Source organism: Chaetomium strumarium (assembly GCF_033439665.1).
Source record: "Chaetomium strumarium strain CBS 333.67 chromosome Unknown B0T15scaffold_1, whole genome shotgun sequence".
Taxonomy (NCBI): domain Eukaryota; kingdom Fungi; phylum Ascomycota; class Sordariomycetes; order Sordariales; family Chaetomiaceae; genus Chaetomium; species Chaetomium strumarium.
The window spans coordinates 4,616,509-4,640,409 of NW_026944429.1; the positions used below are offsets into that span (position 1 = coordinate 4,616,509).

Sequence of the window (23,901 nt, forward strand, 5' to 3'; positions counted from 1 at the left end):
GAAAGTTCTCCAGCATGTGGTTCGAGGTGGGGCCTGGCTTGGTACGTACCCGCTTCCCCCCTGCGATCCTTCTTTGTGGGCCAATCATGCTACAGTAATTTTTTCTTCTCTTCCAGCAGCGAGAACTTGCCGGGGCGAAGAGGAGGGACACTTCCCTTCGCCGTGCCTCTCCCGACGAGTCAAAGTTTATGATTCACGACGCCGCCCGAGTGCCTGCCATTACGGAACGGAACCCGAGCCCAAGCGCCTGCTGCGTCTGTCCGAGTTTCCCAATGCCGGCTCGCATGCCGTAAAGATCGAGAGCCTTCCGCGACAGGCGTCTCCACGAGTCTGTGACGCCGATTCGCCCTACCATGGTCTCTCAGACCCTTGTGTGAACACCGGCAACCTGTATTTCCTTCTGAGCAGTGGCCCGCCGCCGCGGGCCTTCGCGCGGATACCTTACAGATACCCAGCATGGTCATTCAATAACAGCATTGCGGGCCGGGGGGCCAGCCGCCGCTCGCTGGGTCGGTACTTCACGTCGTCAAGATCCAACCGAACTCAGGAGAACGGCTACATTCCGTCAGGCCTGGGGCCTTGGAAGGCTGGTTGGTACGTTCCGCCTCTCAATCTGCGCAGCCAAGAACCGCCGTTGTCAATCTCGCCTGTTGGCGACAAGCATGCACCGACGACAAAGTCGGGCTTGGGACTTATGCGCCCAATAACCAAGGTTACCTGTGTGGTGTCGGCAGACGCCCAACCCGAGGTGTCTTCGCGGGACTCCAAAACGCAGCAAGGCGGTATTCACCAGCCCCCCGCGGCTCATGTGCAGCATGCAGAGACAGTGGAGGAACGGATAGAGGACGAACCGTCGAGAGTCTCGGCTAGTCCTATCGCGCGCCCGGAGGGGAAAGAGCAGGGACGGCTGGACCTGATTCGATCCAAGGTTGCCTTGTGGGACGCTGAAACGCGACAGACGGGCGTTCAGACATCTATTCCCGGTGATGTGCAGCCGCTCAACCCGTGCGACCAGATCCATGTCATGGGATTGGATTTGAAAGGGCGATACATCGCTCACACTTTGGCCGGCTGCCAGACCATCCCCCCTGTGCGGTACATACTGCACAACCGTCATCTCTACCGGCACTGGTCCAACACCCAGAAGCAGTTGCGCCTGTACCGGGGCGACAATGTCATCATCCATCGTCGTGTCCGAGCCGAGTGCAGTTCGGCGGGGCAAGATCAGTCTTCAACCAGAGATGCGATCCACAATCTGATCGTCACCCTTCCGGCCGGCCAAGTTGTCCAAGCACTCAGCCATGTTAGGCACCGGCTGGATCATCGGTCAACCATCTGCCTTATAAACGATGGACTTGGGGTCGCGGAGGCCGTCATTGACGCTCACTTTCCGAACAAGCTGAGGCGGCCGACCTTCCTCCTCGGGCATCTCACGACAAGTTTGGGCCACCATGACAGGCCGTTCTCCGTCTCAGAAGTCCGGCCTGGGAGGCTCTGCCTATCGCTGTTTTCGGAACCGGAACAAGTGGGCGCGCGTTTTCGCATCAAATACCACCCGCCCTTGGAGCGCACCGAAGTCCCGACGCAACTCTTGCGACTTCTGACGGCGGTCCCGGGACTCCACGCGACCGGCCACTCTATGACCGACTTCCTCCATCACAAGCTGCCAATGGTGGCTTTCCGGACGATCGCGGACCCACTCGCGGTTCTATTCGACTGCACATATGACTACCTCGTAACCGATCGGCACACGAAGAATCTCATTGACGCCTGTATCTCGGAGCTCTCCCAGGTGGTATCGCGTATGCCAGAGTTAAGGGACTCGCCAAGGTTCCGGCAGTCAGCGGTTCACAGCTGGCTACGAGACGAGGTGTACTACAAGCTGATGGGGCAGAAGACCGCCGACAGCAGGATGCGAGCGCAGGTTAGCCGCGGCTGGGAAACGGATGTTGATTATCTGTCGGGCTATTTCGTCCGACGCGCCCGCGAATTGCAAGCGAATGTTTCTACACTCCTCGCGTTCACGGCAGCGGTCAAGGCGAAACGCTCGGTAATGCTGAAGAAGTTGGCGGCCGATCTACCCTTCCAATGAACCACGACGAGCTACCTTATTCATAGGTACCTGGTTGACGGCCAGGGTGGCCACTACTACTCGCAAGAAATGGCATTGCCGCTGTTGGAAATGAGAGGGCGTGTACGAATGTGTACTCAAATCTGTATGACCATGTAGATAGCAGGCATAGACAAGAGGAAATGCGGCGTTGTAATTGGACTGTCGACTACTACACGATAGATACCTCCATCTATACACTCTGGGAAACATCGCACATGGCATGATATTGCCGGTTGCCTGGTGTTCTTTGCAAAGCGCAACTTTAAGTCGGCTTAATAACGTAACGAAGGTTTTGTACAAGTACATACAGTGAGTGATGCACACAGCTCCCTCGCAAGACATCACCCCACCAAAAACATTGGCACCCCGCGATCGCACGGTGCACTGCAACTCTTCTCTCCTACCTTACTTAGTTGGTGTCAACGCAGTGCAAGAAAGAAGAGTCTGAAATGGATGACGCAGAGTTGGAACAGGTATCACTCCAAGCCCGGCGGCCACCAGGTCGAAGTCTTTCGTCTAATCGTCGATCTGCAGATCCGGAAAGCTCGCCTGGAGCAGCTCAAAGCCCAAGGAGGGGCGAAGTCTTCGTCAAGTGGCAGCAATCAGGACCAAGCACAGAGACAGTGAGTGGTCCACAGCTACAGTATTTCACGAGACCCGGGCAGAGCGCTAACAAGCGCATTGAACCAGACAACAAGAAGGTGCTTTCTCTTAATTACTACTATCTCTGCGCCCGACCGGACTGGGTCTTTCGCCATACTAACAAACCGAACAGCCGAAGCACGCAAGTCGGTCCTCAACCAGATCCTCGAGCCGGAGGCTGCCGACCGACTGGGACGAATTCGGCTCGTCAAAGAGCAGCGAGCAACCGACATCGAGAACCGACTGATCATGCTAGCGCAGACTGGACAGCTGCGACAGAAGGTGACGGAGGAGCAGCTCAAAGAGCTCCTGAACGCCGTGGCGGACAACAAGGAGGAGGAGAAGATCGTGGTGAGCCGGAGGAAAGGGTGGGAGGATGACGACGACTTACTGGACCTGTAAGGCGACGCTCGGGAGGATTGCTCAGCATTGTTTTGGCTTTATTAACATGGGTCGATGAGATGCGGTGGAGTTGGCAGGAAGGATGGGACATTTGCCCTTGAGCCCCGTGCTGTCTCCGGGTATCATACAGCTTCCTTACTCTACATGCGACCAACATCGCAAAGCATTTTGTAAACGGATCTGACCCCTCGAGAACGGGAACGGGTACCCTCTATGCAGCACGTCTTGCCCGCGCAGCCTCCTCCTCCTCCTTTCTCCTCCGGCGCTCTTCCCTCTCTCTTCTCCGTATCTCCCTTAAATCTGGCGGGGGCTCAACCCCTAGCTCCCTCCTCAACTCATCCACATCCGTGTCCAGCCGCTCCTCCCAGTACACATTGATCACCTCCTTCGCCCGCAGCCCGTTCCGTACGGCCCAGGGGAGGTAGATGTCGGCGAACCTCCGGCGCTCGCTCTTCTTGAGCGTCGCCGCGGCGAACACGCTAAAGCCCGTCATGGGCAGCAGCGTGTTGGCGAACTCGAAGGCCTTGAGCGCCACCTCGCCCTCGCGCACAATGGGCAGGCCGGTGAGCGCGTGGTAAAAGTCGTGGCATTCGCGATACCGCTGCATGACGTACGCGCACTCCTCGTCGTCTATGTACCGCACGGGCGCGCGCGTGTCGGGCGAGACGCCTTCCCGGTCGAGCCAGGCGACGTAGGTGCGGCCGACCGTGTTGGCGGGCAGGCTGCGCAGGCGGGGCAGGTTGAGCGAGGTCGACGTGATGCGCGGGCGGTCGCGCAGGATGCGGCGGCCGGTGGGGGACCCCAGCATGGCGTCGCGGAGGCGGTAGATGAAGTAGGGTGTCGCGGTCGCTTCGGCGAAGGCCGCGATCAGGTCTACATGGCCAAGAGTTAGAGTTGAGTGTTGAGTGTTGAGTGAGAGAGGGGCAGGTCGGGGAGCTCGCCTCCTCGCCGGGGGTCGCGGAGCGACATCAGCCCGGATCCGACCGCCAGAGCGGCCTTTTCGATACCGGTGAGAGGGACATGGCCCGGGTAGTTGGGCGGCGGCCGGGTGAGGCTCGAGAGAGAAAAGCGCCGCGAGTTGGTGGCTGCTGTGAGTGCCGCGGCAGCAGGCCGGAACCTGTCGTTGCGGGCTATAACAGCTGCGGTGCGTCTGAGGGTGACCTCCATGACGAATTGGCCCGGAAACACCAGGAACGCATCCTGACGCCTAGCCGGAGAGGAAGGAGGTCGGTGTCGGCCGAGCGTCGTTCGATATCAAGTGGAAGCTCGGCGGAAATCGGCCGGGATTCTGAAGATAAGATAAAGCGGGACGGTGATTACCCTAACCCTGAAACCCCAACTTGTAGTCGTCTCTTTACTCCGAGTTCTGGGATGTAGAGATTCCCAACGACTACCAGAACGATGCAACAGGATTGTAAAGTCGGTAAGGCGGCAGAATTATGAGGAATTTGGAGATGCCGTGTAATGAGTCACGAGAAGTGTTACGTACTCGACTTGATGCATTTATCAACACACATGGAAGCCATCTCTTTTCCACATCGAATTTTGCTAATTCTTCCACTTTCAACACTTACTCCGGCCTTGATGAGACTATGCTTTCAACAAACCGTCTGCGATTCTCCGTAAGAAATGGATAGCATGGAGATCTTCGACGAACTCGCTCGCTGGGCGCACGATCAAGGTGTCGAACTCAACGGTGTCGCGCCACGCTCATTACCCGGCAGGGGCATCGGTATTGTAGCTACCAAACCGCTCAGGGTGAGAAGAGAAACAATTCTCCTCCCACTATCATGCGTCTCTATCATTCACAGCATGACTAAACCCACTCCAGGCCAACGATCAAATTCTCCATGTCCCAGCATCCGCCCTTCGTACCCTTGACACCGTCCGGGCCGAAGTAAAAGAGTCACTGCCCAAGGGGACCAAAGTGCATGCCATCCTAGCTGCCGACCTGGCACTGGACAAGCCGACCTCCCAATACGCCCCCTGGAACGCGGTGCTTCCCTCGCGCGAGTCCGTCTCGACGCATCTCCCCTTAGCCTGGAACGACCGCGCTTTGCACCGCTACCTCCCCAAACCCGCCCAGGCGCTGCTCAACAAGCAGCAATCCAAATTCACGCGCGACTGGACCGCCATCCAACAAAGCGCCCTAGCCGCCTCCATCCCCAAGCAGGATGACTTTCTCTACTTCTGGCTGCTGACCAACACCCGCACCTTCTACCACGATTCCGCGCAGACGGCCAAGCTGGCTAAGGACGACCGCATGGTCCTGCAGCCGGTCGCCGACCTGTTCAACCACGCCGACGCCGGCTGCGAGGTCGCCTTCACCGCGGAAGGCTTCACCATCACGGCCGACCGGGAGTACGACGAGGGCGAGGAAGTGTACATCTGCTACGGCAAGCACTCCAACGATCTCCTGCTGGTCGAGTACGGGTTCGTGCTGGCCGACAACCGGTGGGACGAGGTCTGCCTGGACGATGCGGTGCTGCCGGAGCTGAGTCGGCAGCAGAAGGCCGTGCTGGACGAGAGGGGGTTTCTGGGCAACTACGTGCTGGACCAGAGGACGGTGTGTTACAGAACCCAGGTGGCGCTGAGGTTGTCGTGTGTGCCGGTCGGCAGGTGGGAGAGGTTGGTTTACGAAGGGGAGGATGGCGGGGAGGTAGTGCAGCAGGAGGTTGACAGGCTGCTGGTGAAGATCTTGCGGAAGTATCGCGGAAAGGTAGAAGACACGATCCAGAAGTTGGAGGACCTCGAGGACTGTCAGTCTTGGCAGCGAGAAGTCTTGAGCTTGAGGTGGCAGCAGATTAGGCGTTTGGTAAACCAGACAATTGAGCGCCTCGAGGCTTGACGTTCCATACTTGGATACCCCTTGGGCATCCACTACGGCACGGGAAATAATGCATAACTGGACTCGAAGGCTGGCCCATTCACCATACCTAGGTCTTATGCCTCCGAAAGGCTTCTATGATATCGTATGCAAGCCCCTAATATCATAGTTCATTCACCAAGGGGTTATCGTGTTCAAAACTAACACATTCCATCCCAAGTCCACCTTCACAATATCGGGACACAAAAAAGCTCCGTCTTGCGGGAGAGATCTAGCCACGAAGGGCACTTTAACACATTAAGCAGTCACCAAGGTTCCCGAGGCAAAATCTCAAGAGATCCCTTGCGCCCAGCTGCTTCATACATGCAGCCCAGCACCGATGCACCAACAAGCCCCATGACACTCAGGATCCAACTAGCACCGAAGACGCCACTAAAATGAAGAAGCCATGAATAGTTGATTCCGAAATATCTCAGTGAGCAAAGTGCAAGTGACACCGCGAAGGTAGCAATTGAAATCACTTTGGAGTGATTGAACCCGGTCCGTTCTGCAGCCCAAACGCCAGAAAAGAAAAGCAACGCAGTCTCTCTTTCCCCTTCCAAGATAATACACACGGCACCGAAAAGATGGTCGTCGCGGCTATTTTATGCTTTGCCGCGTTGGTGAACCGGGAAAATATTCGCCGTTTGCGCCGTCTGGCTGTGGTTGGACAGCCGTCAAGAGGGGAATCGGGGCGGGCAACCGAAAAGAAAGCGAGATAACCTTCCAGGGGGCGGACGAGTCCGTCCACTAACGCCCAGACGACCGCGTGAAGTCCTACTCGCCGCGGGCTCGCTTGGCGCCATGCGGGTTCTGCCACTCGTTGGACTGGTTGGCGCCGCCGAAAAAGCCCGGGTTGAAGCCTGGTTGCATTCCTTGGAATCCTGTCGTTGCTCAGTCAGTTGCCATAACCTGATGACATGTCTTGTCTGTCTTGCGGCCAGTTCAACGTACCAGGCATACCCGCGCCCATAGCGCCGCCCATGCCGCCGCCCATCATGCCCATTCCGCCCATCGGGCCAGCCATGCCGCCCATGGGCATACCACCGCCCATGGGCATGCCGCCCATCATGTTCATGCCGCCGCCACGGCCACCACGCATGCCGCCACGCATACCACTGCCCATCATACCACCGCGGTTGAAGCCACCGCCGAAACCTCCGCCGGCCATGGGGTTGTTGAAGCCCATGTTGTTCGCATTAAAGGCGCCCATGTTGTTGCCCGAAAAGTTGCGGTTGTACCCGCCCTGGTTCATGCCGGCCCGGGGGGCGCCGAAGTTACCGCGTCCTCCGCGGAATCCGCCAAAGCTGTTGTTTCCGACGAAGTTGCCGCCGCCACGGTCATTGTACACGGGGCCAGAAGGACCCCGACCTTGACCGTCCTTGGCGGCCCTATTAGGGGCGTCCTTCGGCAACGTTCGGAACGGGTTGTGGGTAGGGCTTGAATAGATGACCGTGTGCCTCTTCTGACCCGGCTGGCTGTACTCGCTCGACAGGGCGTCGACGCGGTGCTTGGTAGCAGTGGCGGCCTGCTGCGAGGTGAACTCGACATAGGCTTGGCTGGTGGTGCCCGTTAGTACTTCTTGAAAGCCCAAGATGGTGGGGATGCTTTAGAGGGTAGGGCTTACCCCTTGCTCTTTCCGTTGATTTTATGCTCACTGAATGTGATGTCCTTTAGTTCATGCTCGCAACCGGCCTGGCGCACCCAACCGCGGATGTCATCGTCCGTGTTCCACCAGTTTAGCTCCGAGACCAGCAGCGCCGTGGTGGCGCCAGGGTCAACGGGCCGATCGTCAGAACCCTCCTTACGCTTCACGCCCTGCGGTGGGCGCTGCTGGGGGATAGGGCTACCGGACTGCGTCCGTGAGGCAGCACTATCTTCCATGTTGTCTTGAGGTGCACCGTGGTAGTTTCCGTGGTCTCCGTGACCCTGCTCGTCGGCATTTCCGCCAGAGGCGTCTTCCCCCTCATATCCCTGGTGATCTCCCTCACCATGGTTCTGTTCGCCATGGTCGATGTCGCCATTGTCGTTAGCCGAGTCGCCATAGACGTCGATCTCAAACTCCTCTTCTGCCATGTTGACCGTGGTTGGGGGTTCTCCTGCTGTCGATCGACGAATATTGCCCGGTGGCGGTCAAGGGTCTAGATCCTCTTTCTTGCTTGATAATTCAAGTGTGAATTGAGCGCCTGGCTATGGATTAGAATACAGGAACGTCTGTAGCGCATGGTACCATCATCAGTAGTTGACAGGAGGCTTCCCATGTTTCCCGCCGACCAAGTGCTTCGGCCGACCAAGTCCGAGCACATGGAATTAGGGGGAGGGCAAAGGGGGAAGAAGATATTGTGATCAAACAGAAAAAACAACGAGGTAAAAGGCTCATCATACGTACATTCCGATCTTTGGCACTTGACCGAAGATACAGGGCTGGCCCGCGAAAAAAGGATAGAAGATTCTCAAGATGCAGCTCTGTGCTGGCAGTCTTGTAAACAGGAGTTGGCCGTTTCTTGCTTTTGTTTCTCTTGTCTTCCCCTTGTTCTCTCCAAGCTCCCGTCCCTTCGGACAAGTAAAGGAGGCACCTAGAGCAAAACTGCGAGTTCCCGAGTCTCGGACCGTGCCAATGCAACCTTCGCACGTCGGAAAGGCTTCTCTGTGCTGCACGTTGCTCGTGCTCCCTTTCTAACTGTAGAGAGCCAAGTTTAGAGACAGCCCTAGTGTCAGTAGCAAATGTCTCGTCGGCGGGAGAGTGTCGAAACGGCCGGCAGCACCTAGTATTGATGGCTCGCTTGAACGTTGTAGTCGACCGTGCCGCGTACGCGCAGAGTAGATGCGACGAAAGGATAAAAGATGCGATGAAACAGTTAGATATTCCCGTCCCAAGTAAGGAATCGGGATATCTCAATAACCGCGATAAGGCTCGACTGTTGGGTTCGGACGGTTTGGGGAGTTGGGGAGAGAAGGGTTGCACAAGCGGAAGTTGGAAGTTGAAGCTTGGGTGAAGGTTGCGTCGCCTTTGGTGGCAGCAGACAAGGCTGAGCGGAGCCAAGCCAAGCCAAGCGTGACCATGCGCGCACTACAAGACCCGCTTCCATAGGGTAAACATAAAAACTTCCAACTAGTTTCACAGAATCATAGGAAAACGGCGGCTATTACTAGTACCTCCCATACAAAACGCGCCTAGTTATAAAACTTGACCGAACTATACAAAAACGGCGGCTTTCATTAAAGACTCTCATATATATTCTGCCAACACCAAAATTACTATCTCGTCTATATCCCCCCTTGCCACTCACGGCCACTCCACCTACCTATTTGGAGTTCCACCACTTGTTCGCCGAACTCGGCCTTCACCAGACGTAACAACCACCTCACCTACCTGGTAAGGTAAGTACAGCACTAGAAAAACACAAAAGGCTGGAAATAGAAAGCCTTGGAGACTTCGCTCAATCACGGTGAAACGGCGGCATTTGCCAGTTATTCACACTCAAATTCTGCCACCTACCTTATAGGAATCACATTTTGGCCCTGAATCCAGCCGTTCTCGCTTACTGGTTTACCAGCGAGTCTTCAGTTGCCTTAGTGAAGGGATGACATGTATATGTACAACCTCATGTTCTCTGCATCCATGCTCAATCTTGCCTGCACAAAGGACTCAGAAACTGAAAAGCAACGCGACCCACGTCGGTCACAACCGATGCGGCCTCAACTTTTCATTCACCTTGAGGCCCATTGCCGGGTCGCCCTCGTCACTTTCATTCTCGTTGAAGGCGTGCAGCGAAGCGGTCCCACCGTCCATAGCTGGGCCGCTCCATGACGAAGCTGTTGCCGTGCACGTTAGCTTTTCAGCGCTGTTAGCTGTTGAGAACCAAAGCCACCTGTCACTTACCAACCAACATGGGCGCATTCGGATGCCAGCCGACATCCCGGACAAGCACCTCCCAGCCGCGCGTGTCCCGGTAATGCAGACGATGCCTCCGATTCGTCGCCCTGGGTGTTGGACCGCCCTTCGTGACGGACTGCACGTCGATCTTGGCCGCCAATGTCGCATCCAGGTTCCACACATAGACAAAGCCGTCGTGGCTGCCAGAGAAGACGTAGCGAGAGTCTGTGCTGTTGGGTGGCGAGAAGTGGCATCTGATCAACGTCCTCTGCACCCTGTGGCCGCGGAACGTCACCAGCGAGTTGTCGTGGGGATGCGGGAACCACTGGTAATCCTCGTACTCCTGCCAGCGGTAGTCGTACTCATACTGGCGCTCCCTCGTGACGGCGGTCGGGTCCAGCTCCTCGAAGCGCGACGTCGACATGGCCATCCTCAAATCCCACAGCTTCATGCTCTGGTCCTTGCCGTTGCTGAGCACGTACCGCCCATCGCCCTTGGTGTCGATGTACGTCAGACCCTCCGTGTGGCCGACGAAGGCGCCAGCTTCCCTGCCGTCGCCCATGCTGCGGGTATCCCACACCTTGATGGTGCAGTCGTCTGAGCCGGAGTAGAGGATATGGGGCGAGGACTTGTCGGCGAAGCAGACGGCGTTGACGTCGTCACTGTGGCCGACAACGTTGTGCAGCGACTTGCGGCGCTCGATATCGTACACCACGATGGAATTGTGGCCTGTGCCGGCCACGATGTGGCGCCCGTCTCCGGAGAAGCGGACCGAGAAGATGGCGAAGCCGCCAAACATGGACTCCAGGTGGCCAGAGCTACCGTCTCCAGACAGATCGAGCGAGTAGGGCTCGCCTGTGTCGTTGGGATCGGTAGATGCGATGCCCACGGTGGGCTGGAGGGACGAGAAGGCGAGCCACTTGTTGTCTGGGCTGAGGTCTGCATCGGTCATGGTCCACTGGCCATAGGGGTACCGGACGGTCTTGTAGTGCTTCCACTGATATGGATTCGACGTGTCGTACATGCGCACCTTGAAATCCTAGAACAGAAGTGTTAGGCTCGGAGGGTCGTGTGTGTCTCAGTTGCAGCTGTGCCCGTAACCACTTACCTTGACACAAGCGTAGAAGAAGTTGCCATCGTCCGAGAACTGCCCGCAACATACCGGGTCATCGTAGTGGATAACCATCTCCGGCTTTGACGACGGTATCATCGACTGCGCCATGAGGCCCTGGGTGATCCTTCGACCTGACGGGCCATTCACGCCCAGCTCTCGGTCGAGAAGCCTCCGGGCTAAAACCTTGCGGCTGCGGCTGCGTGCCCTTATGTCATAGGCACCAAATACGCCGGACTCCATCAGCTTCCTGCCTTCGTCACTGGGAACCTTGGGAAAAGCCTTGGCGCCATCGAAGCCGCCGATGTTCCAAGCAAAGCGTTGCCCCCCGCCGCCGTCATCAATGATTGTCGGATTGATGTACTGTCCTCGAAGAAGTGCCAGAAACTCGCGCTGCGTCAAAGAGCCGCCTGCGGTCCATTCGTCAGCGCTCAGCACCTAGACAGACCTGGCGGAACGAGCAGCTCCTTACCGCCGCCTATCCTAAGGAGCCGTGTTCGGGGCTCACCGACGACGGGTCCCGCCCCGCCACCATGGGAGCCCTCTCCGTTATCTTCGCCTTCCTCCACGACCTCTTCAAGGACAACCTCAACCTCGATGCCGTTCCCGCCGCCTTCATCGTTAATTGTGGCACGGTCAGATAAGCGTGGAGATTGCGGTCGTTCGGCATGTGGAGACTCACCTCCATACTCCTCCTCGTCCTCCTCCTCCTCCTCCTCGTCGTCGTCATCCTCATCCTCATCCTCATCCTCATTCCGTTCCTCATCCTCATGGTTATGTGCCTCCAACCAGTCCAATAAATCGTTTGGTGTATTTAGGGGATGCCAGCCACCTCCCTGCTCGCCATGTCCCGTGTTCTGGCTGCCGCTCATGGTGTTTTCTTTGGCTGTGTTTGAGATGCAGTGAATGATGCTAAGCTGAGCGCGGGATGGAGGAGGTGTGAAGCGGCAGTGATTATGTGAGGCGAATTAGATAAGGCACCAAGGCTGCGATGATGGACGATGGAAGTTTCGAGGGGCAAATCTACAATGTAGCCATTCACAATTTGAAATACTACCGGTAGGTACGCATCAACGCAATTAGAAGTCGGGTAATAACAGGGCTACGCAGCAAAACATTCAGGCATTTTGCCTTCTCTCTCTACTCTTCGGGATGCGACCGCCTGAGCAGATCCGAAGTTGCCGTCCATTCCACGGGCCGTCCAGTGCTGATGGCGGGGTTCGGCGGTGCTCCACTCGGCGGATTTTAGCTCCGGATTTTAGCTTAAGCCTGATATCCTGGTTTCCTGATGACTTGATGCGCCCTGCGATCGGGCGACTCGGAAGTAACAGCAGACCTACCTTTATTAATCCATACACTAGGTAGTATTCAATAGAGGCTTCGACGCCCCTTTAGATAAACGATACCTACCTAAAGTAATTTCCAACTTGCTCAGAGGCCCCCTTCAAGATAGCGTGGTGACCAAGTCGACAAAGTTACAACTACACGACGTAAGTTGACGACTTCACCTTCCACCAGAAGGATGGTGGTCGCACAGCTCAAGTACGGTACCCGACTATTATACTACGGCAGTAATGGTTACCGTAATGTGCAGTTAAGGTAGAGACTGACCGACTCTCTCTACCACGAGTCCTGGATTCAATCAAGGCCCGCCAGAAACTTCAGTTCCGTTTCCTGTGCAGGCCGCTTCCAACTTCCGGGCTAGCTGCTCGATTTCCTCTCCAAATTCTGGGTGTCTTCCACGCTCTTCGGGATTCGTGGCCTCCACCATCCTATCGAGCTCGTTCCTCTTATCAAGGATGAGCCCGGAAATCATCAATGACCGCCCAATGCAGTCCAACGTTCAGACGCGCTGCAATTTTGCGTCCATCTCACCACGTGCGTTCAGGCGCCACGGAACATTGTAGAGGTTATTCTGCACAATACAAGTACAACATCAGCGCACAGGCCAACGTCATATCATATGTACCTAGGGACTGTCGTGGTACGAACCAGCGTCCTACCAGCGAAGTCCCACAAGTGGTAAATGCGGTTCTTGCTGGCGGCAGGTGTCATGAAGGATTGCTGGCGGTTCTCTGCCATCGACTCATGATACACCAGGGCATGAAGGAGATCCTTCTGCGCTTAGTTCAAGGCCTTCCACTTCGGGTGCGCATCCTCCGGGATTGGGTTCTGGATCAGTCCGTATGTGTACTCCTCAAGGGTGTTGCAGTACGGGTCGAGTCGTGGCATGTTAATAAAGGGTCTCTGGTTGGGGATTCTTGATTCATGGTATGAGCTAATGGGAAAATACAATTACGGATACGATAGAAAAAGACTACCTCAGTCAAACAACGCGCCGGGACTGAACTCGAGCTGGCTTGTTGGGCGTGAACACGGCGGGGGTCGGACGGAAGACGGGCCAATCAAACCAGAGTTTAGATACTCAGGTAGTTGCCCGGATCGCGTATAGGAAACGCAAGTGTCCTTATTGAATTCATGCTACATGCTCAGCCCAGGTGAGCGGCGCCTAGTCCTACCCTTTGGTTCGTCCCCCGGTCACGGTTTCACGGTACCCCAGTAGGAGAATGAAATTGGATAACTGCAAACCATATTCGTACCGGCCTCAGCAATTGCTATATTGCATACTACGTTATGAGAGGTCGACACTTGATTAATTACCTAGTATGCAGTTAGCCAGCTGCTCTACATAGAATTACCTACCTACGCATTTAGCGGGCGTCTTGGCACCTTCCATTCATTTACCCCGCGAAGCGGCCGGGAAGGAACGCCGAGTGTGGGGAACATCGGCATGCCGCGGCAATCGAAGGCCTCCGCTCGAGCGGTCTAAGCTTCTCTTGAAGAAGGCCGGGTCACGGGCTTCTCAAAAAAGAAAGGCTTGTCCTCCTTCAAGGCTCAATAAACAGTCTCAGACGACCTCGGCCTGAGGATCTATTGGTGACCATCCCAATTGATACCTAGGAACGGGTGGGAGAGCAGTTGCAGCCAACCCGACGCATCATGTCTGCTGTTAGCCGCGGTTTGCGCCAGGCGACGAGATCACTGCGCCTCCACCGCTGCTGCCCGCGCTCGGCTCCGCGGGCGTTGAGTGCCTTCAAGAACGCCGCCGCTCCTATCTTAGTTGCTGCAACACCCGCACGCAGCAGCTTCTCCACCATGGCGTCTCTACAATCTGCCAGCACCGCATCGCCGTCGCCTGCCGCGGGCAAGGGATACGACCCCGAGATCTTGGATATTGCGAGCTACGTGCACAAGAAGAAGATTGATTCGGAGCTTGCTGTGAGTGGGGAATCCACGGCCTTCTTTTTTCCTCCCCTGTTGTTCCCATTTTCCCCTTTCCTTCTCCCTGTCCTTTCCCGCAGCTACGCGAGCTGACATAAACCTCTCTATCAGTTTGACACAGCGAGATGGGTGTTCCTCGACACTCTCGGCTGCGGCCTTGAGGCTCTGCGGTTCAAGGAGTGCACCAAGCTCCTGGGCCCCATCGTGCCGGGCACCATCGTCCCCTCCGGCACCAAGGTGCCCGGGACCGATTTCCAGCTGGACCCTGTCAATGGCGCTTTCAACATTGGCGCCATGATCCGGTGGCTTGACTACAACGACTGCTGGCTCGCTGCCGAGTGGGGGCACCCCAGCGACAACCTGGGCGCTATCCTTGCGGTTGCCGACTGGGCCACCCGGACGAACAAGGCCGGCCAGCACAAGGTTGCCGGCGGGAAGATCTTCACCATCCGTGATGTGCTCGAGGCCATGATCAAGGCGCACGAGATCCAGGGCTGCCTTGCCCTGTTGAACTCGTACAACAAAGTCGGCCTCGACCACGTCGTCCTGGTCAAGGTCGCCAGCACGGCTGTTGTCAGCAAGATGCTGGGCTTGAGCGAGAAGCAGACTGCCGATGCCGTTACGCAGGCGTGGGTTGATGGCCAGAGTTTGCGCACATACCGCCACTCGCCAAACACCATGTCGCGGAAGTCGTGGGCGGCCGGTGATGCCTGCCAGCGCGCCGTTAACCTGGTCCTCAAGGTCCTCAAGGGCGAGACCGGCGTCCCTACCGTCCTCTCGGCTCCTACATGGGGCTTCTACGATGTCCTGTTCAAGGGCAAGAAGTTCGAGTTCCAGCGGCCGTATGGCAGCTATGTCATGGAGAACGTGCTGTTCAAGGTGTCGTATCCGGGTGCGTCCCCCCCCATCTCTTGGGTGTTTCTGGTAGTATGTGCTGACGCAGCTCCCTTGGTATAGCCGAGTTCCATTCTCAGACCGCTGTTGAGGCGTCGGAGAAGATCCACGCCCAGTTGAAGGCGATGGGCAAGTCTGCTGCTGACATCAAGGCCGTCACCTGCCGGACACACGAGGCCTGCATCCGCATCATTGACAAGCAGTTCAAGCCGATGGACAACTTTGCCGACCGGGACCACTGCATCCAGTACATGTGCTCCGTCATGCTCGTCTTTGGGCGCCTCACGGCTGGCGACTACGTCGACGGCTCCGAGGCCGCCTCCTCCGAGCTTGTCGAGTCGCTCCGCAAGAAGATCAAATGCGTCGAGGACCCGCAGTTCACAGCCGACTACCACGACCCGGCGCTCCGCACCATCAGCAACGGCCTGACAGTTGAGCTGAACGACGGTACTATGCTGCCCGAGGTGGTCGTCGAGGCCCCGCTCGGCCACCGCCTGCGCCGCGAGGAGGCCAAGCCACATATCCTCGCGAAGTACAAGCGCCACCTGGAACCGCACTTCAGCGCGGAGAAGGTGCAGGAGCTCGTCAACCTCGGCCAGGACCCCAAGAAGCTCGAGTCGATGGCCGTGGATGAATACGTCGATTTGTATGTGTGCAAGGATAGCAAGTTCTTCAAGGAGCAATAATGTGTAGATGAATCCAAATGCAAGGCATCACTAGCAGCATGCAGACACCTGGGTAGTGTATCCGCGCAACCCAATCGCTGTATCAGTATCGTGTGAACCACCACCGTGCAGGTTAACCTTGGCCTGGCCATTGCTCCCCATTCACTCAATGGGCAGGTGTTTAGGGCTTTTGCACTAGTTATATGGTGTGTAGGTTCAGCCTGACAAGACTAGGTAGTTATGTACATTCGGATCGCGACGAGACTGGTTGTAGCACGCCGTCCTCGCGCGAAACCAAACTGTTCACTCACGGGCGACATGCTACCAGTGGTGACATTACATGGACAACCTTGTGCTCTAGCAACAGGACGCAACGGCACCCTGAAAACCGGAGGGTTCTGCGCGCACTTACATTAAGCTCAGCCGCTTGGATTTGGGGGATGCTAGCCTTTCCACGACTGAATATGGAATGGAAGGTATCAATTATTAGGCCGCCTACCTTATTCGGTACCTGAGTCGAGGCGATCTTCCCGCGCTAGGTAGTTGCGCAATTGACGTGAGTCCAATGGATCCCTACCTGGAGCCACAGGGCGCGCCAAACTGCTTGCGTTCGCCAAAAAGTTGAGCCCCGTTGCAAAAGCCATTGAAGTGTTCAAAGCACACTGCAGCTGCTGGCCTCTTGCTAGTCGCCAAAGCCAGGTGTTTGCCGCAGACGGCCCCGAGTGCCAGGTTGGCCTGGCTGGTTGAAAGAATCGGAGTAGGTACTGTGATCTGAACAGGTAAACTCCAGCCAGGGAGCTTAGGGACTCTTGTCGTCTCTTTATCGTTGCCCCTCCGGTACATCGATGTCCATCCTGTCGTGATCTGAGCGCTCCCTCGGTGACGGCGATGCTGACCCTGAGGCTGCGGGCGACCTTGTTGTTCTTGATCGTGACCTCGACCGGACAGAACCGCTGTCATCCCCCCCATGACCATTCCCGTTCGGCTCATCCCCACTCTGCATCACCGCGTCCTCCCCCTCCTCCTCCTCTTCTTCTAACAGGTCCTCAAGTGTACCGAGAGGGCTGACGCGCGGCTCCAGAATCTCCAAGTCCTCCAAAATATCCCGTTTCCGCATCTTCCACAGGCTGGTGGCGCAGACGCGATCCTTGGTGAGCAAGTCATCGACAAACTCGTCCATGTAGGTCAGGCTGGTGCCGTTCCTGCCCTTGCGCCGCAGCTTCCGGCGATCCTCCAGAAACGGCTCGAGCCTGGCATAGACGTCCTTGTCCGGCCGGGTCAGGCGGATGTAGAAGGCCGCCAGCGCCCGGAGGTACTTGAACTTGTCGCCGCCGAAGCGCAGGTACTCGTCCAGGACGTCGTCGCCCGGCGCGAGCTGCAGCAGCTTGAAGGCGAGGCAGAGGAAAGGGGTCGGCTTCTGCACGGTGCCGTAGACGCCGCCGATGAAGTGGACGTGCTCGACGACGCGGTCGACGATGTCGGCCTCGTTGACGCCAAAGCACTGCTCCTTGTAGAAGTAGCTCTCGATGATGCGCTCGCGCACCGCCTTCTCCATGATGGTCGCCGGGTTCAGCCCGTTCGGTGCCAGCGGGCCGGAGCTACCGCGCTCGTCGAGGAAGCGCCGCTCATCGGCGCGGTGAGTCGCCGGTTTGCTCATTTTGGGAGTGGTTCGGCACGTTTTATGTCGTTTGCTACTCTATATGTCGTTGCCGTTGCGTGGCAAGTGATTGTTGTTGTTGAGGAAACTTGGAGTTTCTGCTGTGATGCGCTTTGGTTGCCCCACTGGAGAAGCTGCATCTCATCAGATCCCTGTTGCTTGGCGCGGGTGGATGTGGGTCCGGCGAGCTGGTTGCCTGTCCAACGATCGCTGTTATTTGGACACTGGGGTGAGGGGCCCGGAAAGGCAGAAACAGGGTATGGGACACTGCGTTGGTTCTGGCTGGTGGGGGGTTGGTTAAACCATGATAGGTATGTCATGCTGAATATATCACACGATTCTTCTGACGCTCTCATATCTTATGCGCACTTCATTTCATATGGCTTTCATACTTTATTTTGGATTTTACATGAAATAAAACGAGGAGGCCTGTACCACCACTAGTATAGCGAGCGCTCAATATCACAAGACCGTTCAGCCACTGCAGACCAACAGAATGCTCCTTACTTCGGGGCAGGTTTCCATCGCCATCTCCTCCGGCGTTGGTATGTAAAATTTGCCTTTTGTCAACCTTCTCCATTCCTCCGCCATGTGGCAATGTCGCTGGCTGACAGTCTCGATTCCAGTGTTCCTCTGCACTGCAGCTTTGTTTCTGAGCGGCTATGCCCTGCAGCAACGCACCCTACGTGATCTTCGTGCAGCCATTCAGACGCCAAAGCCTTCGCCGAAGATCTTTCTCCCAGATCGTTTCAAACAGTCAACGACGGAGCTCCCGGACGGAACCATTGTCACTCTTGACGAAGACGCCGACGACGGTGACACGAGGAGGAAGGGGGAAGCGATTATAGAAATCAAACCCACCGTGCTGCAGGATGAGGGCTCTCGCCAGCAATACGTGTCTGGCGAGAAGCCGACCAAAACGGTGAAAGGGAAAGGCAGGGCCAAGGAAAAGGGGGGCAAGGGTTCCGCCAAGGAAGATGGTCCTGACGACAACGACGGGGAGTTGCAGAAGCCGATGAGCAGAGCAGAACGGCGGCGGCGCATCAAGGAGGAAATCATGCAAAACTCACAAGGGGAGGGTCCACGAGGTTACTATCGACGGCGACGGCAGTTGTGAAGGCAATAACAGGCGTGTACGAATGAATGATCTGGATGGTAGAGGTATGTTTGCTTACGCGGGAGGCTTGGTTGGTAACTTTGGGTTATTTTGGCTACGGTAAGATTGGAGGTCATGGCGTAAGGTATTTTGGATTTCTTTAGATTTTTGCTACGTTCAAGAAAAGAGAGAAGAGTGGATGTAAGGTGACTATATTCTTGGTCTGAAAGCTTGACTTTTACGAACGCTATGGCTCGAAAGACATGTCTGGTACTACACTCCAAGTTCTGAGTCGCCGGACCTGCTGATCGGTTTATCGCAGCCTTGATATTATCCTGCAGCAGCAAACTTAAAACTTTTGATACCAGCGAGAGACAAGCCCTACAACTAAACTCACCAACTTAAAACAGTAAAGGGCCAGACCAGTGCCGTTCTTCGTTTAGGAGCCAGAGGGAAACAAAGCAAGCGAAGGAAATTTCAAAGAGACCAGATTCACCACGACTTGGGGTTCTTTCTCTCGCTCCGCCACAGGCCCGTTTCCCGTGTCGACGACGACGTCTTTGTCGAGCGTGGTGCGAGGGAGAGTCTGCCGGACTCCAAGGCCGAGCGCCACGAGGAGGTACTGGAGTTCGACGGGGAGCTACTATGCGCCGAGCTGCTAATGCTCTCAGGACGCTCAACCGGGGGCTCGTCCCTCTGCGGATAGGACGGGAGTGCCGTCACCCAGAGGAGATCGTCGGAAAGCATGCCCGGGCTGAGCATGCTTCCTTTATTCTTTTTCTGCGTGACGAAACTTAGCCATCTCTCTCTCCCTCTCTCGTATTGCGAGAGCAGGTTGCCAGGAGAAAAGAAAGGGGGAACTCACCACGCAATGCCGACAGCGGTCGCCAAACATGCCAACGGTATAGGTGCATTTGATGTAGGACTAGTCGGGCAAAAAAGGAGCTGTCAGCTTGGTTGCCATACCGTTCCCCCCTCCCTTTCCAACATACGTAATAGTTCGCGCAATAGCAGACGTCCATGTTGCTTCACTGTTATATGCTCTAATTCTAAAGCAACAAGGTCTTTCTTTAATGTTGTGTTCAACGAGAACTCGAAGACTGTGTCAAGACGAAAGCGGTTTGGCGTGAAGACAAGCTGCCAAAGGGAAGACGGAATAGCAGAACTGGAACTCGGTGTATTGATATAGACAGTCCAGACACGCCCGGAGAGTCCGCCAGCCGAGTAACGGTCGTGATAAGGGAAGCGCCGATGCACGATTACTCAGGCAGGGGACGGCATACCGGTCAACTAGTCGACCTGGCTGCATGCCGGCGTCCACTTCCAGCTGAGGGACTAGCTGTCTTCGTCGTGGGGTGTGGTGGGAGGAACAAGGGAGACCTTGTTGATTTCCCCAGGAATTCCAACTGCTTCACGCTTGGCAAGTTTGGCAGACAGGCCAGTCTGGTGTGATGCATGTACGGTTCTCCCGGGTAGTTTCCCACGGCTTGTTTCAACTTGGGATGGTGTGTATAGAGTCCTAGAGTCAAGACGAAAGAGGCTGCGGCGATGAGGGGGGGCAACTAGGAGAGAGCTTCCGATTCGACGCGGCCGACCTCGATCTGTCTAGGTGACGCTCATGCAGCGCTAGCGTCCTCCCCGGCGGAGAGACATCGTCACTTCTGTTGTGGTTGACTGTGACAGCCCCACCTATATTCTATCCTGCCCTCCTTACTGCTGTTGCCTTGTAAGTGTCTCCCGGTCGGCCTATCTAGGATGGTCAACTCGTCGCCCGCGTTACTTAGATGGGAGTGCTACGGCAGGCACTGAGCCCCCTCCCTTTTTGCCGCGCACTGCACAGATCCTCAACCAACCAAGCTTATTACCATAGGCTTACCGAATCGCCTTTCTGGGGATGTGCGTGACTGATAACCTAGGTCATGATGCATGATATTTCCCCGCTCGACAAGCTGCATGCGTCCGGATGCAACTAGAAGACTGAAGTAACGGTAGGAACCAATGCGGCGCTGCGCTGCGGCCTACTGCGGGGGAGGGGAGCTCGAGGGGGAGCTCTGGTTGAGAGGACGTCGACAGGGATGTCATCCCGGGAACTGGTAACGAGCGGGTGACGGGGCTTGGCGATCGATCGAGCAACACCTCGGGGACTATACATACAGGCGGGGGCTTCAAGGTTCCATCCAACTCATCAGATGGTGGCAGGGGGAAGTGCCAAGCCAACACAAATGTGAATAACTATGTGATATGTCGGATTTTCAAGCCAGACAACAATGAGCTTCGAGGCAGACTCGGACATTCCTTACCCCCCTCCATTTAGGTTGGGTCAGCACCGAGGAACAAATCGAGCTTGTTTAGCGTCAAGTCGACACATTACGTGGGGATGACATGCGCTATGGATTCTCTGTCTGGGTTGAACACATAATTTGACAACACTGACTCCGGCGTGAGTATCTAGATGCCATAGGTTAATGAGGTCAAGCACGTACATGCTTGGCGTCAGAGTAGAACGAGTTTAGATGACCAGGCCCTTTCAGGCGATGATGCAAGAGTGCCATCGACATCACAGACACCACGCCCTCCGTATGCTGCCACAGGCCGCCGGCAGTCGAGTGCCAAGTGGGGTTCAAGGAAAGGTGTGCCGTGTTCGTGTGGCGTTGTCGAGCAGCAGACTGGTTGGCAGCGCATGTTTCCAGCTGCCGTTGTCTGGACGTATGCACGGTTCGAAGAGAGATCGTCATTGTGGCTGGCGGTGGCGCTCGGAACCACGCAAGGGAACGCTGTACATTGTAGGTATGGAAGGTGCGGAGAAATGAATTCTCCTCTCTGAGGACCATTATCTCCGGAGAGCCTGTCCTTCGCAGGCTTTTACGGAGGATGAACACTAATTCTTCGTTGTGAATCGCTGGCACTTGCAGTGTTCGCCGCTATATTCGAGGTAGACAGACCACAGCCCTCCTCACGGCCCGCTAGTTTCAGTCCCCAGTGGACACCCTCTCGACGACGTGCTCTTGATCCAATAGCATCGGATCACGGAAGGTCTTGAGAACCGGTGTCTTTCTTGCTGTCATCATATTGTGCAAGTATGTACAATACACGTACATACATTGAATACAGTCCCTGGCGCGGCGTAGCTGCTCGTTGGTCTCTCCGACCTCCCTCCGCCCACGTTCCACGCTTTTTTGTACTTTGTCTTGCGGTTGCCTCCGTCTAAACAAGCGGATTTTGTTGTTTCTTGCTCAGTGTTTGAGCTCATGATTTTTCTGCCAGCGGTTGACAACCCTTGCGTTGTCACCTCGTCGAGGTAGTCGTTTCGATGGTCTTGAATATGGCATCCGCCACGGCAAGCAGCCGCGCGTCGTCCCAATACTGCCCGATCAGCTGCAGTCCTGCCGTGTCAGACCTCCGGGTGCGGTCACCTGCCGTCTCCGACAAGGGCATCGGTATGCTGATGGCGGGCAATCCCGCGAGGCTGGCGGGGACCGTGAACACATCGTTCATGTAGGCATCCACGGGCGTCTGGTTCATGACATCCCCCAGCTTCGGCGCCAGTGTCGGCGCCGTAGGACAAAGCAGGAAGTCCACCTCCTCAGGGCCCCACTTGTCTTCCATGGCAATGCTCTCGTCCAGATCGGCAAGGTCGAACGTCTCCTTCTCGTGGAGCGGATTGTCCAGCGCAAACACGCGGTCGAAGTCCCTCCGCACCAGCCGGCGCACCCGCTGCGCCTTGATAAAGTAGTTGTCCATGGCCTCGGAGCTGAGCGTGTACGAGCCCAGCAGGATGCGCCGTTTGACCTCGTCCCCGAAGCCCCTACCGCGGCTGGCGGCGTAGAGGACGCCGCCGGCAGCATCACTCGCCGAGTCCGTATCTCTCGTGCCATACCGAATCCCGTCATACTTGGCCAGGTTCGAGGACGCCTCAGCGGGAGCGATCACGTAGTACGCCGACAGCGCGTGCCTCGTCGAAGGCAGCGAAACCGGCACCACGCGCGCCCCAAATTCATGCTGCAACGTCTTGGCCACTTTCGCCCAGCCGTCCCGTATCCTCGGATCGAGCTCCTCAATGTTGTACTCCAGCGGTATCCCAAACGTGACTGTCCTCAACACCTCCCCCACCTCTCTCTCTTGCTCCAGACGAGGATAGTAGTACCCCTCCCTCTCTCTCGCGCACCTCCTCCTGGCCGACAGAGACAGACTCGTCGGATCCTTCTCATCCCACTCGCCCCACAACCCTTGGTTGTCACCCCCTTCTTCCCCTCCGCCTCCGCCAACAATCAACTCCCTGATCCTCCCCACCCCGCCGGCCAACAACCCCACCGTATCCAACGAGTTCGCGTACGGCACCACCCCGAACCGCGACAGCATCCCGTACGACGGCTTGAACCCGACCACGCCACAATACGCCGCCGGCAGGCGCACCGACCCGCCCGTGTCGGTGCCCAGCGCAACGTCGGCCTCGCCCGCTGCGACGGCCACGGCGCTCCCGCCGGAACTGCCGCCCGCTGATAATAATGATGATAATAGTGATGCTGCTGACTCTGGTTGTGAAGGTTGTGAGGGTTGTGGTTGTGGAGGCTGTGATGGCTGTTGTGATACGGCGCCGAAAGCCGAGTGCGTGCTGTGGCTGCCCATGCCGAACTCATCCAGGTTGGTCTTCCCCACGAGGCGGGCGCCCCGCGCGCGGAGCTGGGCCACGATGGTTGCTTCGAAGGGGGAGCGGTAGGTTGAGAGGAAGGGCGAGGCGCATGTTGTCGGCAGTGCTGCTGCTGCTGCTAGTGCTGGTGGTGGTGGATCGGAAGACGGGGAGGGGTGGAGGGCGCTGGTGGTGGCGATGTTGTCTTTCACGGCGAGGGTGAAGTGAGAGGGTATGGGTTGCCCGGTTGGTTGGGGAGCTGGAGACGAGGGAGGTTAGCTGTGGTGAGCGGGGAATGAGACGACAGTGGGAGCATGCAATGTCCAGCACCTTTGGAGATGAAGTGGTTCAGCAGTCGCAGCTGTTGTTGCCGCGAGAGGCAGCCGTGGCGTAGATGGAGGCCCCGCGGCCTCCCTCTGGCTGACATATGGCCTGGCTACTTCCCAACTCCCGTTGAACGGTCGATTGGGTTGGCGCAATGACTCCGACGCAGCAGCACACCTTTTGAGCGCTTCTACCAGAATGCTATCGCGTTCCGAGGAATGAGGACCCTGAGCGATAAGCGTACTACCACAAGAGCATGCAGTGACCGATAAGGGTTAGGCTAGGGGCCGGTGCGAGCGGTGGCCCAGCCCTAACCCTGAGGATGCGTTAGCCGTATCACGGGCT

General features: G+C 56.7%; 10 protein-coding genes across 10 annotated transcripts; 5 read left to right on the forward strand and 5 right to left on the reverse strand.

The window, feature by feature from the left end:
• Positions 1-14: 14 nt before the first annotated feature.
• Positions 15-2,354, forward strand: B0T15DRAFT_498840 (uncharacterized protein; the record flags this gene model as incomplete). Its single annotated transcript, XM_062867324.1, has 2 exons — positions 15-41; positions 239-2,354. The coding sequence occupies 2 exons, from the start codon at positions 15-17 to the stop codon at positions 2,090-2,092; spliced, it is 1,881 nt and encodes a 626-aa protein (XP_062726541.1). The 3' UTR covers positions 2,093-2,354.
• B0T15DRAFT_49200 (PDCD5-related protein) lies at positions 2,269-3,263 on the forward strand. The gene is made up of 5 exons (XM_062866825.1): positions 2,269-2,422; positions 2,542-2,586; positions 2,648-2,736; positions 2,804-2,814; positions 2,889-3,263. The coding sequence occupies exons 2-5, from the start codon at positions 2,563-2,565 to the stop codon at positions 3,155-3,157; spliced, it is 393 nt and encodes a 130-aa protein (XP_062726542.1). The 5' UTR covers positions 2,269-2,422; positions 2,542-2,562; the 3' UTR covers positions 3,158-3,263.
• B0T15DRAFT_49299 (coenzyme Q biosynthesis protein Coq4-domain-containing protein) lies at positions 3,263-4,426 on the reverse strand. The gene is made up of 2 exons (XM_062866904.1): positions 4,099-4,426; positions 3,263-4,030 (listed from the first exon to the last, which is right to left on the reverse strand). The coding sequence occupies exons 1-2, from the start codon at positions 4,322-4,324 to the stop codon at positions 3,369-3,371; spliced, it is 888 nt and encodes a 295-aa protein (XP_062726543.1). The 5' UTR covers positions 4,325-4,426; the 3' UTR covers positions 3,263-3,368.
• Positions 4,427-4,660: 234 nt separating this feature from the next.
• Positions 4,661-6,086, forward strand: B0T15DRAFT_49290 (uncharacterized protein). Its single transcript, XM_062866894.1, has 2 exons — positions 4,661-4,915; positions 4,989-6,086. The coding sequence occupies exons 1-2, from the start codon at positions 4,787-4,789 to the stop codon at positions 6,003-6,005; spliced, it is 1,146 nt and encodes a 381-aa protein (XP_062726544.1). The 5' UTR covers positions 4,661-4,786; the 3' UTR covers positions 6,006-6,086.
• Positions 6,087-6,800: 714 nt separating this feature from the next.
• Positions 6,801-8,099, reverse strand: B0T15DRAFT_489418 (uncharacterized protein; the record flags this gene model as incomplete). The annotated part of the gene is made up of 3 exons (XM_062866598.1): positions 6,801-6,907; positions 6,978-7,582; positions 7,651-8,099. 3 exons carry the CDS (start codon positions 8,097-8,099, stop codon positions 6,801-6,803), a joined length of 1,161 nt encoding a protein of 386 aa, XP_062726545.1.
• A 1,606-nt stretch (positions 8,100-9,705) lies between these two features.
• On the reverse strand, positions 9,706-11,883 carry B0T15DRAFT_481995 (WD40-repeat-containing domain protein; the record flags this gene model as incomplete). The annotated part of the gene is made up of 4 exons (XM_062866062.1): positions 9,706-9,839; positions 9,907-10,939; positions 11,009-11,421; positions 11,460-11,883. 4 exons carry the CDS (start codon positions 11,881-11,883, stop codon positions 9,706-9,708), a joined length of 2,004 nt encoding a protein of 667 aa, XP_062726546.1.
• A 1,921-nt stretch (positions 11,884-13,804) lies between these two features.
• On the forward strand, positions 13,805-15,964 carry B0T15DRAFT_49412 (MmgE/PrpD family-domain-containing protein). Its single transcript, XM_062866994.1, has 3 exons — positions 13,805-14,290; positions 14,405-15,185; positions 15,251-15,964. The coding sequence occupies exons 1-3, from the start codon at positions 14,012-14,014 to the stop codon at positions 15,871-15,873; spliced, it is 1,683 nt and encodes a 560-aa protein (XP_062726547.1). The 5' UTR covers positions 13,805-14,011; the 3' UTR covers positions 15,874-15,964.
• Positions 15,965-16,672: 708 nt separating this feature from the next.
• Positions 16,673-17,604, reverse strand: B0T15DRAFT_571272 (PRP38 family-domain-containing protein; the record flags this gene model as incomplete). Its single annotated transcript, XM_062870853.1, has 1 exon — positions 16,673-17,604. Exon 1 carries the CDS (start codon positions 17,507-17,509, stop codon positions 16,673-16,675), a length of 837 nt encoding a protein of 278 aa, XP_062726548.1. The 5' UTR covers positions 17,510-17,604.
• A 401-nt stretch (positions 17,605-18,005) lies between these two features.
• B0T15DRAFT_489422 (uncharacterized protein) lies at positions 18,006-19,311 on the forward strand (the record flags this gene model as incomplete). The annotated part of the gene is made up of 3 exons (XM_062866599.1): positions 18,006-18,054; positions 18,136-18,622; positions 19,137-19,311. 3 exons carry the CDS (start codon positions 18,006-18,008, stop codon positions 19,309-19,311), a joined length of 711 nt encoding a protein of 236 aa, XP_062726549.1.
• Positions 19,312-21,663: 2,352 nt separating this feature from the next.
• B0T15DRAFT_547562 (amidase signature domain-containing protein) lies at positions 21,664-23,659 on the reverse strand (the record flags this gene model as incomplete). The annotated part of the gene is made up of 2 exons (XM_062870180.1): positions 21,664-23,491; positions 23,563-23,659. The coding sequence occupies 2 exons, from the start codon at positions 23,657-23,659 to the stop codon at positions 21,891-21,893; spliced, it is 1,698 nt and encodes a 565-aa protein (XP_062726550.1). The 3' UTR covers positions 21,664-21,890.
• Between the last annotated feature and the right edge of the window lie 242 nt (positions 23,660-23,901).

Coding starts and splice junctions, on each gene's coding strand:
- B0T15DRAFT_49200 (XM_062866825.1), top strand. CDS start 2,563: ATGGATGACGCAGAGTTGGAACAG. Junction 2,587..2,647: donor ATGACGCAGAGTTGGAACAG/GTATCACTCCAA, acceptor GTCGATCTGCAG/ATCCGGAAAGCTCGCCTGGA.
- B0T15DRAFT_49299 (XM_062866904.1), bottom strand. CDS start 4,324: ATGGAGGTCACCCTCAGACGCACCGCAGCTGTTATAGCCCGCAACGAC. Junction 4,031..4,098: donor CCGCGACCCCCGGCGAGGAG/GCGAGCTCCCCG, acceptor TTGGCCATGTAG/ACCTGATCGCGGCCTTCGCC.
- B0T15DRAFT_49290 (XM_062866894.1), top strand. CDS start 4,787: ATGGATAGCATGGAGATCTTCGACGAACTCGCTCGCTGGGCGCACGAT. Junction 4,916..4,988: donor TAGCTACCAAACCGCTCAGG/GTGAGAAGAGAA, acceptor AACCCACTCCAG/GCCAACGATCAAATTCTCCA.
- B0T15DRAFT_49412 (XM_062866994.1), top strand. CDS start 14,012: ATGTCTGCTGTTAGCCGCGGTTTGCGCCAGGCGACGAGATCACTGCGC. Junction 14,291..14,404: donor AGATTGATTCGGAGCTTGCT/GTGAGTGGGGAA, acceptor CCTCTCTATCAG/TTTGACACAGCGAGATGGGT. Junction 15,186..15,250: donor GTTCAAGGTGTCGTATCCGG/GTGCGTCCCCCC, acceptor CCCTTGGTATAG/CCGAGTTCCATTCTCAGACC.